Genomic DNA, 14,049 nt, shown 5'->3' on the forward strand with positions numbered 1-14,049 from the left:
AACTTTTATTGCATTCAAACACGTGGACCCAGTGCCAAACAAGACGCATAACAACCTCCTGGAAGAAAGACGAGGTGCTGTCCAAAACCACAAAACCCACAGATAAAACAAGTCAGTGGGAACAAAGGATCTTCTTATGGTGCATTCAAAGAAAGCTCTCTAGAAACAAACCCACAGGCCATGCGTGCGCTTGTAACTCCAGAGTCAGCATAATTAGAAATGATATTAATCATATGGCAGATTTCAATAAGAAAACTTAAAAAAAAAAAAATCAGTGCCAAGAAAACCTTTAATCGAGTGCTTTACAATATTTCCATTGGCCATTTAGTACCATTTCATATTAGTAAATCTTAAAGGGAGTCTGTCACCAGAGCCCAAAGTGTCAACCCAGTCCTGCTAATAGATAGGTTAGAGTCACCGGAATCAGTGTTTTCCCCTCAGGGCCTCCATTACTGAGATGTCGTCTTTTATATCAATATGTGAATGAGGTCTTTGGGGCAATGAGGACATTGCCATTTACCTTCTTGGAGCAATAGTAACACCCTTGTTGCTCCAAAGAGTTAATTTCCATATTGACAAAAATTGACAATATCTTGGCAATGGAGGAGCCAAATTGATTCAAGTGTCCCAAACCTACCTATCTGCAGGACTACGTTGATATGCTGGGTTTTGGTGACAGACTCCATTTAATGAAGAATGAAGCCAATCCTTTATTCCCAGAAGATTTGTTACCAAGCTATCTCTATAACATATACCGTTAAAATACAGTACAAACTCTGCGTACTTCTTTGCATCAAATTACCATAGCTCTTAGACAGCAAGAAGGCCCTGCTTGTTGCACTTTCAATTCGATTAAAAAAATGCAAAAAATTGCAAAACAAAACACAACCACCACCAATTGACAAACCCTTTATTATTCAATAGAAGGAAAAAAAAAGCAGTAACATCCTTTTCATCTACGTTTTCATGGTTATCTGGTTCTGCAAAAGCTTTTGTTCCCATTCTTATACTAAAGATAATGATGTGCATATAAACGCCGCAATTTGATGTGGTTTAATAAGACATACAGTATTGGTTGCGATCTACCGTTCTGCATGGTTTATAAACATATAAAGAGATTGTTTTCAGTACAACAAATAACATCTGGTAATTGTCTATTGATGTAGATGAATAGTGCTCAGTGCAAAAAAGTACTTTACATATAATATAGTCAAACACCAGCTTCTATTCTCTTCCATACAGCCAGCTATAGTGTCATTCATGGAGATACAGGTACATTTCTATCTTCTCAAAGACAGGCTAAGTGGAGAGGAGAGAAATATGTCCATTTGAGTCAATGTTATCTGAGATAATGTAGGAGATATTGGGTGACTGAACCAAAATCGCACTAAGTAGGACTTCATTATAAATCAGGAAGGTTTCTATGATCCCAACAAAAAGATGGGTCAGAAGAAGATACAAGTCATGAGGCTGTGAACAGGCTGAGAAGTGTCCCAATAAAGAGTGTGGCTAGAAGCATTGTGTGTTGACTAGTATAAGGTTGCTGGTTGTACAGATGCTAGACACACTTAAAAATGAGTCTGTCACCAGAAAACAGACCCACAGATACTGTAGATAGGTTTTAGTTATCTGAATCAATCAGTGGTTTCCCCTTGTGAGTCAATGTCTCCCTTGTCAAGTCATTGCTGTTTTTGTCAATATAACGTAAGCCGATGGCTGGTCAGGTAATAGAGGGGGTGTACATCTCACCCAGACCACTAAGGTGGGCGAGATGAGAGAACTCCAGAAGGATTGTTTGTTCTCAGCAGATAACTATTGTCTGCTGAGGGTTATTTCAAAGTTCCGGTTACTGGGCTGGATTTTTAGAAATGACAGGTAGGATTGGTAGTGGGACCTGTCATTCCACCTCCCTCCAGTCCACTCATTGGGGATGTTCCGGCAGTGACTCAGCTGCAGAGAGTCTCCTCGTCAAGAAGGCTTAAGAAGTTGCTCCAGCAGCAGACTGGGGGCAGAGTTTGGCTGGAGAGCCAACAGAGAGGTCATATTTTTGGAGCTGTGTACTGAATAATTCTACTGGCTTTTGATTTCTGTTATTCTAGGTGAGGTAACCTATTCTATGTTTAGTTAGAGCCTAGCCGGGCAGGTATTTATTTTTTGTATTGTTTCCTTTTGTTGCTGCACTACCTTTTTGAGTGAAAATAAACTCTACCTTTTTTTGGACTAAAGAATCTGGACTTTTGGTGTCTATGCCGCCCCACCTAGCAACCCCAGCCCCTGACAATAAGTAGTAGCGAGAGTGTCTGAAATGTACAGGTTACACACTGCCTGGCCACGTCAGTCAGAGGAAGAAGAGAGGGGCGAACGGTGGAACAGAGCAGTAGAAGGATTTCCGTTTTGGAGCAATGGTAACACCTTTGTTCCTCCAAAGAGCTCATTTAAATAATGACAAAAACAGCAATATCTCAGGAACATAGGCGCCAATTCAAAAGGGGAAACACTGTATGATTCAGGTAACTCCAGCCTATCACAGTGTATGATCTGTCTAATGTAAATTTATACAACCTTCATTTGGCTTAGTTTTTGACAAAGAAAGGGTCTGTTCACACGAAGCTATTCTTTACGCGGAATCCGCCTCAAAATCTGCTGCCAAAACGGATGACTTCAATGGGAGATGCTTGCTACTTTTGTCCGCTAGCAGAAAAAAAAAGAAGCGAGATGACCCTTCTTGTCGCAGCCGAGTCAGCCACGGCGTCCATGGCGCAAGACATACTACAGTGTAGGCCCATTCATTCGGGTCTACACAGGAGCAGGGTGCCACGATGGAATGCTGAAGCTGCATTGGCATTCAGTCACAGCAAGCCCTGCAGGATGTTCACATGGTGGAAAAGGTTTCCGCAACCTTTTCCTCCGTGTGAACATGCCCTAATATGATACAGATTTGGCACACGTTGTTACAAATTAAGGTCCCCCCTTTTCACCACTATGGTCCATCTGTTTTTTTGCTAAGTGCTTACCCTTGTTTGAAAAATAAAAAAAAAAGTTATTGTTGCAAATTGAAGGGATGTTCAGTGTTCTTTTTTAGCCCATGCCATTACTTCAAATAACAAAACTGTATACTCTCCTCTCCATTCTGTTGAGGATCTAGTGGATTGTCTCCATTCGGGACCCCATTCTTTGTGGATATTCTGCCCATATGTGATTAAGGGGCTACAATAACTCCCCGAAACGCGTCAGTCAGACGTCATTTCATCTCTGCCATCATGCATACTTGTATTTGATTTTATGGAGCGGCTTATGCTCCGGAAAACTTTTTCATAATAAAAGTTACGTTTTATATAAAGGAATAGATGCTGGATTTTTTCAATTCATGGACGCTCATATGTGAGTGTGTGTCAGCCCATCAACAGTGAACCTTATAACGTATCATCATCCTCAGCCACTGACTGGCTGTATCCCTCATATACAGGCCATAGGACAGGAACACCAGAGACCCAAACAGAGACTCCCTACTAGATTCCTGGCCGAATGGAGAAGCAAATAAGCAGATTGTTATGTTAAGCCTCTAAAGGGGTTAAAATAGGAACTAGAACACCGGTAGAAGCCAGAATTTTAGCACATTAAGTGTGTTTTACTAGATTTGTGGCTTCATTGTATTTACAGTATTTCAGTGCTGTAAATTGGTAAAACCCTTTTCTACTTACAGCACATCATTTTACTGAATGTCTGTTTAGGACTAAGAAAACAAGCAACACATTCCTTACCCCTACAGAAGGGTCCTTCATCCGAGCGATCGGGACAGTCTGGATGACCATTGCATAGCTTACTCATAGGCATACAGATTTCTGTGCCCAAACAGTTATGCTCATTGGGTTGGCATTTCGAAATCTTGCTTTGTGGACCTGGTGGAAAAAATAAATAAGCAAAATTAAGTAAAATGGAAAGCAGAACATATTAAAGTCACAACAAGGATCTATCAGATATTTAGAAAAACATTCAACTAAAGTCATTCAGCTTGTTCTGATGTGATGGTTGGCAAAATGGTTAGATCAGGGGTAGGGAACCTTCAGCTCTCCAGCTGCTGCAAAACTACAACTCCCAGCATGCATACTTGTTCTGCTGTTCTTGGAACTCCCATGGAAGTGAATGGAGCATGTTGGGAATTGTAGTTTCACGGCAGCTGGAGAGCCGAAGGTTCCCTACCCCTGGCTTAGATCATAAATTGAAGAGCTTTTTATTAGGTTGCTGGAGAACAATTGGTTTGTCATCTTTTATATTTTGGGAGGCTGTATTTACAATAATAAAATAAAAAACCTGATACAAGTAAAACATCTGCCAAAATGGACAGATTTGGCAGAAATGGATACATTTGTCATGTATCTTACGTTATAGGTTTTACATATAAATATATACATCCTGTAAAGAGATAGTATAGACTGACTACCGAAACATAAAAACTGCCCATAATACCAGCCAAACCTACCAATGTGTAACCGTGTATTCTCCATTTGATTGACCCATCCCATTGATTCCAATACAACCAATCCTTTTGTTAGGCTACTGCCTTCTGGCTGAGCCTTCTCCTCTTCCAACCAAGAACATATTCATGCACAGCCACATATCCGTGTGTCTAAGGTATATGGCCACCTTTACAACAAGAGTAATAAAGGGCACAACTTCTCATGAGAAATTGACGCCAATTGATTCCAATATTGTCCTTTTACGACACTACACAAAGCACCTGAGTATGCAGAGTGTACTATGAATTTCGCTTACCAGCTGCTACACAGCCAAAATCACCCATTTACCGATGTACCATATCTCCCTATAACCTCACAAACATATATGCTTGGCAAGTGGCTAGAAATCGAGACATTTCTGGCGGTGTCTTTATCTGTCATAAAAAGAAAATACCTGTTACCTTTCTCTCAACATCTGCCATTAGTTGCAGTTGGTAGGCTCTCAGATAGACTACATCAAAAGTGTATGGCACAGAGTCCGTCTGAAAATACGGATGAAGAAATCTTGCAAGCGGGACTTTTTTTTGTGCAGCGATGTCCCCATTATAGCCATTGCTGTCAGTCTTTCGACAGACCAGATTTACTGTTTAATCCATTCCTCTAGTTCAATTACAGACCAAAACAATGGATCACAGAATGACGCAGATATGAACACTCCCATATCTGTACAAATACCACTTTGGCAATGAATAGCTAAAGTCCCATTTGTAGCAATAGTCAGAATTAACAATCTGATCCTCCTTAAGACGCATGTCCTGCATTGTGCCATCTACTGTACATTCAATACCGAGCCGGGCAAAGAGGATCAAGACTGGCACAATAAACAATGATTAACATACAAGACCCTGTTTGTATAAGGATACATTAAGGAGGTGACAGAAGTCAATTCTGCACATGAGCAAGGAATGAAAATTCTCCTCAGGATGGAAATAAAGGTGCTAGTAGAAGGCAGCGTGCAGATTTCCCAGCTGAACGGCAAACAGCTATTTAGCATAGTTTCCAGACAGCATCTTCCCATTCATACAGTTGTCCCACTCTCCCTCCTCCCTTTTCCTAGATAGGATGCCTCGACATTGAGATAGAAAGCAGGATTGAGACGTTCCCCTAGGCAAGCTGGATACCCCATTTATGACAGGTCAAGCATGTGCCATGGAACACCTGCCCTATCTCCTGCTCTGAATATTCAATGACCACCTCCTTACAAAAAGGATAATAGACAATTTATAAAGGATTTCCCTGCAAAATAGAAAATTGTGAGGAAGATAAACCAAATGATAGAACTGGAAACAAATAAACATGTTCATCTTGGCATTGTCATGGACCACGGAGACCGAGGTAAGGACTCCTAGCTGGACTTGGACATCAAATAAGGCCTAAGGCTTGGTCTGGTGCTGCTCCTAACGCATGGCTAGTGCTAGAGCAGGTTTCTCCACTACATATTTCAACCACATGATGGGACGTTTGTCAAGACCCCCTTCTTAGGTGGAGACATGTATTAATGTTTATTAGAGACACCTGTTTTGGCCACAACAGCTTTAGCGCTATCTTCAATATTAAATCAGGAGTTGGTATGGCCATTCCGTTTACGCTGGTGCACGCTAGCACTGGGTGTCTGGTCTTCTGATCCTTCTTCTGATTCGTGAAACAGGCCGCTAAAATAGCAAACACCAACAGAGCCAGAGGGACCCCATTGGCTATAATGGAAATCAGTGGATGAAAAAGTCAGTTTTGCAGCACTTTTTTATCAAGCGATTTTAGACGTTGCAGTGCCTTGAACATCCTGGAGACAGTTCCCATGTCTTTTCGCAGCAGGATGCTTTATAGTCGAGTTAAGGAAGTCTGGATCTAATGGCTCATCACACATACTTATTGACTTCTGAGGTGTCTGTGCGCTTACTTTTCTATTTTACCCAAGGAAATGAATAGATTTTTTGCTTTGGTAATAACCCTCAATGTCAGTGCAAGCTGAACTACATGCATTCCTGGATCAGTCTGCACTGTCGCCTGCTTAGCCACTAGATGTCACCACATCTAAAAACTGTCAGTGTATTTTAGACAGACATAAGAAAATGAAGAAAAGAAAACTAGAAACAAAAAAGATATATATATATATATATATATATATATATATATATATATATATGCTCAGTAAAATTACATAATGAATTTACTGGGTCATTCAGTAGGCAGGCTGACAAATGTGATAGAAGATCTATGAGTGTATTCACACCAAATAGAGTGTTCTACAATCCTTTTTCATAGGGTCACTAAACAAGAAGTCTAAGGGGATTGTCCACACTAAGGATAGGTTCACACTAGCGATCACTATAAGTTTGGGGTTTCCATCCCCGATCCTGCTTAAAAATTGAGAGAAAAATCCTGCAAACAGGAATTTTTCAGGCGGTAACCCGTGAACCCCATTATGGTCTATGGTAACCGCTTTTTTAGCAGATTAGCTTTCAGTTTTAAGGGTCTCCAAAAAGTCCTGAAGAACAGAAAGCCAAACGCTAGTGTGAACCTAGCATAAGACACAGAAGATTTTCATCAGAGAAAAATCCACTGTGAAGAAAAACATTCAAATGAAAAGATTTCCCTTCATTCTGCGGACTTTAGGAGTACGGATTGAGACCCAGGGCTTTGTTATTGGTATCCCAAACCACTGACTCTGCCATAAATGGCTGACAGAAGCTTTAAAAGATCCTCGAAATCATGTAATGACGAAATTCCGATGAAAATAACTAGGCAACAAACTATAAAATCTAATTCATTATACAATTATTAATAATTGTATAATATCATTTAAAATAATCATTTTATTTTGTGGCCGTAATTTTTTGTGACGTCACCTAAAACCAGGCCTGACTTAGACTCCCCAACTCCAACTCCACAGCCCTGGTGAGCCCTGGCCGCATCTATAGGGGGACGGACACAAGAGTTGCTGCATCCTAATTACATCATGGAAGTCAGATTTGCATATTCTTCCCATGTTCCTTTGCACAGTATAGCGCTCATGGTTTCATAAGACTCCACACACCTAAATGGTGGTTCTCTCCTTATGGAGTGACGATATCCCCTCAACCCTGTCTAAGCCTCTCTCTTCTGCCAGGTCAGTCCTCTCTGCACCAAGCTGATGAGATGCAAATACATCAAAACAGCTGTCCTTGGCTGAGAAGACTGTATCTGGTATAATCCCAACTTCATTGCGAACAAAGGCCTCTGAGAAGGACGGCATGATGTTAAAGGGAGCGCCCTCTATAGGTCTTTTTGACTGAGACTCTGTCTTCCTAATTACATCATGGAAGATAGACTTGCACATTCTCAGTCAGCGCCCTCTATTGGTGTGCACACTTGAGGCACTGACTTCCTAATTACATCATGGAAGTCAGATTTGCATATTCTTCCCATGAGTGGAAACTGTAATAAATGCATATATTAAAAATATAAGATATTTTACCATAACTACTCCTGCAATAACAGATTTAGTATAAAACATTGATTCAATACTTCAGGTTTCAGTGAACGTGCTCCAAAATACATTGAACTTTTTCTAAATCCTCATACATGCGCCTGCCAGTTTTGTGAATTTGGCACCTGTTTTTAAAGGACGCACCAGTTGACTAAAGGAAAACTATTAGTAAAATAACACCTTCTATGCCTGTCCTGCGTTCGGTGTAGCTTGTGTGCAGTGACAGCGGAATACAAGGTCTATAGAAGAAGCGATATTATAACCAGTGCTATATTCAGTCTTTCGGTTTCCAGTATGCGCTGCACTTGTCCGATCCTGTCTCTACATGTTTACATAGATAATGGTTCGCTATTTAAACTCTTTAACTTAGAATAGAAACCTTTTTTTCACATTTACACAAGTAATAAAAAGGACTGGTGCACGCTGACACACATAATGTCCTGCCAAACCCTCTTTACACAGAGTGGGTGTCATTGTTGACACAGCAATCTCGTGTGCCGCAGGTCAAAAGGTAACCTTTCCCCTCTTTCCTAATAAAGTGCCCAAATGGTCGACCACAGGACTGGCATCTGGGACATAATGCATTTCACAGTCATGGTTTCTCTGAATTACACCCCAGGTCATTCCAGCAGACATAGATCACTATAGTAGATGACTATGGCCAATATGCATAAAAACCAGATGTCTTACAGTTTCATACGGCCACTCCTGTACATACTGGTAGCATCAAATCAAATCTGCTTTTTTAGCATTAACGAAGAAAAAAAAAAAAAAAAACATTTGGTGTTGCCAAAGCAAAGAATGGTTGGGGGGTGGTGGAAGGGGGTGAGTACGTTGTGCCTGGATTGGGGGTTTTAGTGTCCTTGGGGTCTCATCGTTCATGTTTGGGACGTGTGGGTATCGGTGGGTGTGGGGTAGACGGGTGATGGGGGTGCTTAATTGTCTTTGGGTGGTGGGTGGATGGGGGGTTTAATAGTCCATGGGGGATGGGTGGTTTAATAGTCCATGGGGGGGGGGGTTAATAGTCCATGGGTTCTCATCTTCCTCTTGTTTGGTGACATCTGGACACGTATTGGGCAGCGATCTCCACAGTGCCCTCCTCTTCTCCCAGTAGGATATAGAGTTTCCTCTTCTCGTCTGTAGATGTGAAGTTTGGGATGTGGGCAGAGAGTCCTTGGTAGTAGATGGCCCTCATGGTGCAGTGTAGCAGGAAGTGGGCCTAGTCTTCTAGAGCCCCTTGGTCGCAGTGTTGGCATAGTCTTGTATGTCTGCTTGTATCACCCGGTTTCAATCTCTAGGTTGTTGGCGCACAGTCTGTATCGGCTCAGGGCTTGTCTGTGCTTGAGGTGGCGTATTTTCTCCAAGTAGGTGGCCATGGTGTAGTCCCATCTCATCCACATACTGATCCATTGCACCTACACAATCTTTTTACAGTTACATCCATACTAATGTTTTATACAGTCTCCACGGTCATCCATGCCCATTCTCCGATGGGTTTACAGTTTTCCCTTGCGGAGAGCGCCACATCATGATAAGCAGTCTTATAGGCCGAGCAATGCTACCTGTGAAAAAAAAAACTTTCAGAGAGAAAAGCAATGGGGAAAAAAAAAGAGCCATATCCCACTTCTACTAGGCAGCTATGACAATATATGACAGCTTTTGGCCTAAAGTCAAGTGTGCCTAAAAATATGAAAGTGGTGACAAAACAAAATGGAAATAAAGTGACAAGAAAAGTAGCGGTCAGCTCCAAGGACACAGTTTTTATTCAGATCTATTAAAGGCGTTCTCCAGTTACTGACAAGTTTCAAGGTACAAATTTACCAATTTACTTTCTGTATCAATTCCTCAAAGTTTTATAGATCTGAAACTGGACAACCCCCTTCATATATAAGACCTGACAATAGCGCCCATTTTAGCCGCAAGAACGGATTTGATTTCACCCAATTTACTAAGAAGCAGCCCCTCCAGCCTTTTCCTTTTCTTATTAGACTGAAGTATAATTTGCCTGTTATGATAAATGAGGGATCATCTTATTAGATGCTAGGGTTATATTCTATATTTACACATGTATAGCCACCCTTTAAAGCAGGGGTCTCAAACTCAACTCAGCATGTGGGCCGCAGAGCAAGATCCCAGCCAGTCGGCGGGCCGCACCGCGGCAAATTTAGCTCCACCCACTTTTATGTTGACTCCGCCCATTCATTTTTCATGTGCCCCCACACTGTATAATCCTCCTACAGTCACCCGTAAACTATATGTCCCCCCTCCATCTTTCCCCCAGTTACATATACACCCTTCATCTGCCCCCAGATTCATGTCCCCCCATCTCTGCCCTCAGATTCATGTCCCCCCATCTCTGCCCCCCAGATTCATGTCCCCCCATCTCTGCCCCCAGATTCATGTCCCCCCATCTCTGCCCCCAGATTCATGTCCCCCCATCTCTGCCCCCAGATTCATGTCCCCCCATCTCTGCCCCCAGATTCATGTCCCCCCATCTCTGCCCCCAGATTCATGTCCCCCCATCTCTGCCCCCAGATTCATGTCCCCCCATCTCTGCCCCAGATTCATGTCCCCCCATCTCTGCCCCCAGATTCATGTCCCCCCATCTCTGCCCCCAGATTCATGTCCCCCCATCTCTGCCCCCAGATTCATGTCCCTCCATCTCTGCCCCCAGATTCATGTCCCCCCATCTCTGCCCCCAGATTCATGTCCCCCCATCTCTGCCCCCAGATTCATGTCCCTCCATTTCTGCCCCAGTGTCATGCCATTCTCCCCCCTCCCTTCGTCTGCCCCCAGTGTCATGAGCCCCTTCATTCCACCTCAATGTTTAAAGAGGACCTTCCACCATTAAGGTCGGTAAGGTCGGTAAGGAACGGCGCGGCGGAGACCACGTCTAAAGGTAAGAGACGAATAGCCTTTCTAAAGGCTATTCCGACAACTAAAGCACACAAAACAGCGTTTTGGTGGTAAAATCCCCTTAAACCCTCCCCATGCCAGTGCACATTATTACACTAGCATCTGCCCGCGACTTAGTCTGCGGGTTGGAGTTGGCACTGAGCCACTGATATTTCGGCATGCACCATTGGTTATGATCCACCGTGTGCCACCACGTCCACGCCTGCGCGCCCCTGTCCCATTTACTCCTCGCCTGTCCCCGCAGCAGCCACCCTCGTCCTCCGCGCTCATGCCCCTTCACGAACCCGGTGCCCCCTCTCTTTCCCATGGCCCCAGCCATACCCTCGCAGCACCAATTCTCTCTGCACCCCCCCCCCCCGCAGCGCCCCAGACCCCCTCTCCCTCTCCCTCCTGCAGCACCCCTGGTCAACCTCCCCACTCCCCCTTTTTCTGCAGGCCCCCCCCCCACTCCTATGGCCCCCACCTGTCGGGCACCCCCCACCCCCCAAAAAAAAAAACCTGTTTATCCCCCTCCGCAAAATCCCCTAACTCCCCTGCCGGCACATGCACTGTCCTGCTACCGAATGACACGGCGTACTCACCATAGCTAATCTGGAGGGTCAAGAAGGCGCAAGACCAGTAAGCTGAGTGCGGCGTCGGGGACTTTCGCAGGCTGCCAAGGACTTCCGATGCTGCGGCCTAGGCTACAGACGCAAAAGTGGTGGCGTGTAAATGTTATTGCCTGGGGTTAGGGGCTAGCCCGGAGGCGGTAATAGGGAGTTTGTAGCTTGCTATGCTAAGAAGTGTGTGGGATTGCAGACCTGCTGCTATGAGTTCTGGTTTTCGGTGGCTCCTGCCAAGAACGTATGTCCGCGATTGTACCAAAAAGTAGCCTTTCAATCCTGCCTATGAATTATGTTTGTGGAAAATTTCCCGCGAATCGGCTGAGCGGTTTTTGCGTGATTGAGGAACAAACATCCAAACTTTCACCTTTTTATTAGTAGGATATTAGAAATTGTTGGAGCTACTATTAGAAACATTTCTTGTGCAACATTTTGTTAATGTTTCTATAATAAAAGGCAGCAACATTTTAGTTATTGTTGCGAATGGAGGTTTTACATGTCAGGCTAGGTTCACAATAGAGTGCAGGATCTAGTATATGATGAACCCCAATAGCACCTAGTACAGCATGTTGCACTCTTTGCTCTGCTTTTTTTAATGAAATCTGCAATTGAGCCTATGTAAACATAGCCAGACTGAATTCTGGAGAATACTTAACCCCTCTCTCTGATTTCCGAATGTTGGTTTTCTTCTCGGAAAGAATGACTAAAAACCTTCCGAGATATTAGATCATCGTTGGCCAAAACCACTGATTTTGAAAGAATAGGTCTCCTGACTTTCCCCCGACAGATTATGGGGAACAGAATGACAAGGGACATTGGGCTTTAATGTCCAATCCTTTTGATCTGTTCAGAGACCACAGCCAGAGATGTTTGGAAGTGGCCTTCTCCCCTCTTCCCATTCATAACCAATGCACACTTGGCCAAAGCGAGCATGCAGGTGTACGGTGGTATGGGCAGAGAGAGTGGTTGGCAAATCAACAACTATCTAAAGCGTATGGGTGCCGTAAAGGGGTTTGGGCCACCATTAAATCCACTGACAGGTTAGTGAATATCATTGACTGTTTTTTGACAATGGCATTTGTGAAAGAGGAAATATAGGGGAACAAGTGAGCAGTCAGGTAGGGAAGGTGATGTGTTAGATGAAGGAAAATGAGAAAAGTGAAAGAATCTGAGAAACTTTGGGAAGGAAAAATTGTGATGTGAACGCTCAGGTCAATCCATTCCATGGTGGATACATCTCACAACGTAGATGACTTAAAGTTGCTAACATCTAAGTGGTAAATCCAAAAAGACATATTCAATGCTCTTGTTCAGGCTATGCCTCAGCAAGTAAGAGCTATTTTGGAAGGATGAGGGGACCTACACAAAATTAGGAAAGTGATTTTAATGTTACGGCTGATCAGTGTATGTATGAATAAGAAGTGCAGGCCTGTATATTATGTGACTCTGCTGAGCAGTTCAGGTTAATGGGTCATTTTGTTGTTATCTTAATATAAAAGATTTGGATAGAACGTGTTACATATTGAGATTTGCCTGCCGACAAATACAATACTTCTCTGTTGTAAAGGACCTTCATGTGATGTAGAGAACACTTCCTGAAGCAGATTAGATGAGAAGCGTCAGCTGAGTCCTCAAGCTCTAAGATTTGCCACCTTAATGCCTATCAGAAATGCAACATTTACAACTAGCACTAAGACCGACCTTTGTTCTAATAACCCAAGACATATGTTTCCTTAGAGCCAGGACATAAAGATTTCTCCATATAGCTTGGCTTAATCCCTTGCTGTAAACATTCCTCTTACTATAAAGCGCTGGTCATTTAGGGAAACCCATTTCCCTGACGGGCTCCAACATGTCACATTGCAGAGACTAGAACAGCTGGGTGCAGAACATGCAACAGAATTTATTTCTCCTTCACTTATTTCCCAACTGTGTCCATCCTGTAGCCTTACAGAGTCAAAGTTTGCTCTCATTTTGACAGGCGTATCGACTTTTGACACTGCAACAAAGAATTCCCAGGATACTGGCCCGCTATAACTACGGATCTTAGTGACCTTTCAATGAGCACAATTTCCATTGCCGTGACTTCAGATAAACAGCACTTTGGTCAGAGGAAACCAATTACCAGTATGGGCCAAAATAGGGAAACCACTTTCCTACTTCATCAGACCAGTTTCCTCATCACTGATAGTGGAGGGGTTGTCAAAGTTACTAAGGAAATTCACAGGGAACGCTTTCAAGGCCCTTTTTTATCTGCAGACAGAGATTTGTAACATACCACTGCATGAAAAGCTTCTGACGGAGCATAAACCCTGATAAAGGCTCTGTCAGCCGTCATATTCACTAAATGAACAAGTGGAACTGTTTTCAGAGCTTTTACTTCAAAAATATAAGTTCAACTTTCTTTTTTTCCTTTTTTTAAAACCATATTAACCCAGGCTGTGGAGTCCAAGTCGGGGTCAATTATGGGTTGTGTCAGAAAAATGTACTGACTTCAATTATTATAATAATTATATGATTACCGTATTTTTCGGACTATAAGACGCAC

General features: G+C 43.0%; 1 protein-coding gene across 4 annotated transcripts in view; it reads right to left on the bottom strand.

Moving 5' to 3' along the window:
• Window positions 1–14,049, bottom strand: part of LRP1 (LDL receptor related protein 1) — a 222,721-nt gene that overhangs the window by 139,076 nt on the left and 69,596 nt on the right. For all 4 annotated transcript variants that reach the window (XM_075265731.1, XM_075265730.1, XM_075265729.1 and 1 more), the window contains exon 3: window positions 3,762–3,899. In XM_075265731.1, coding sequence (XP_075121832.1) covers window positions 3,762–3,899 — 138 coding nt within the window. The remainder of the gene's footprint in view (window positions 1–3,761; window positions 3,900–14,049) is intronic.

This window comes from Leptodactylus fuscus, chromosome 2 (assembly GCF_031893055.1).
Source record: "Leptodactylus fuscus isolate aLepFus1 chromosome 2, aLepFus1.hap2, whole genome shotgun sequence".
NCBI lineage: Eukaryota > Metazoa > Chordata > Amphibia > Anura > Leptodactylidae > Leptodactylus > Leptodactylus fuscus.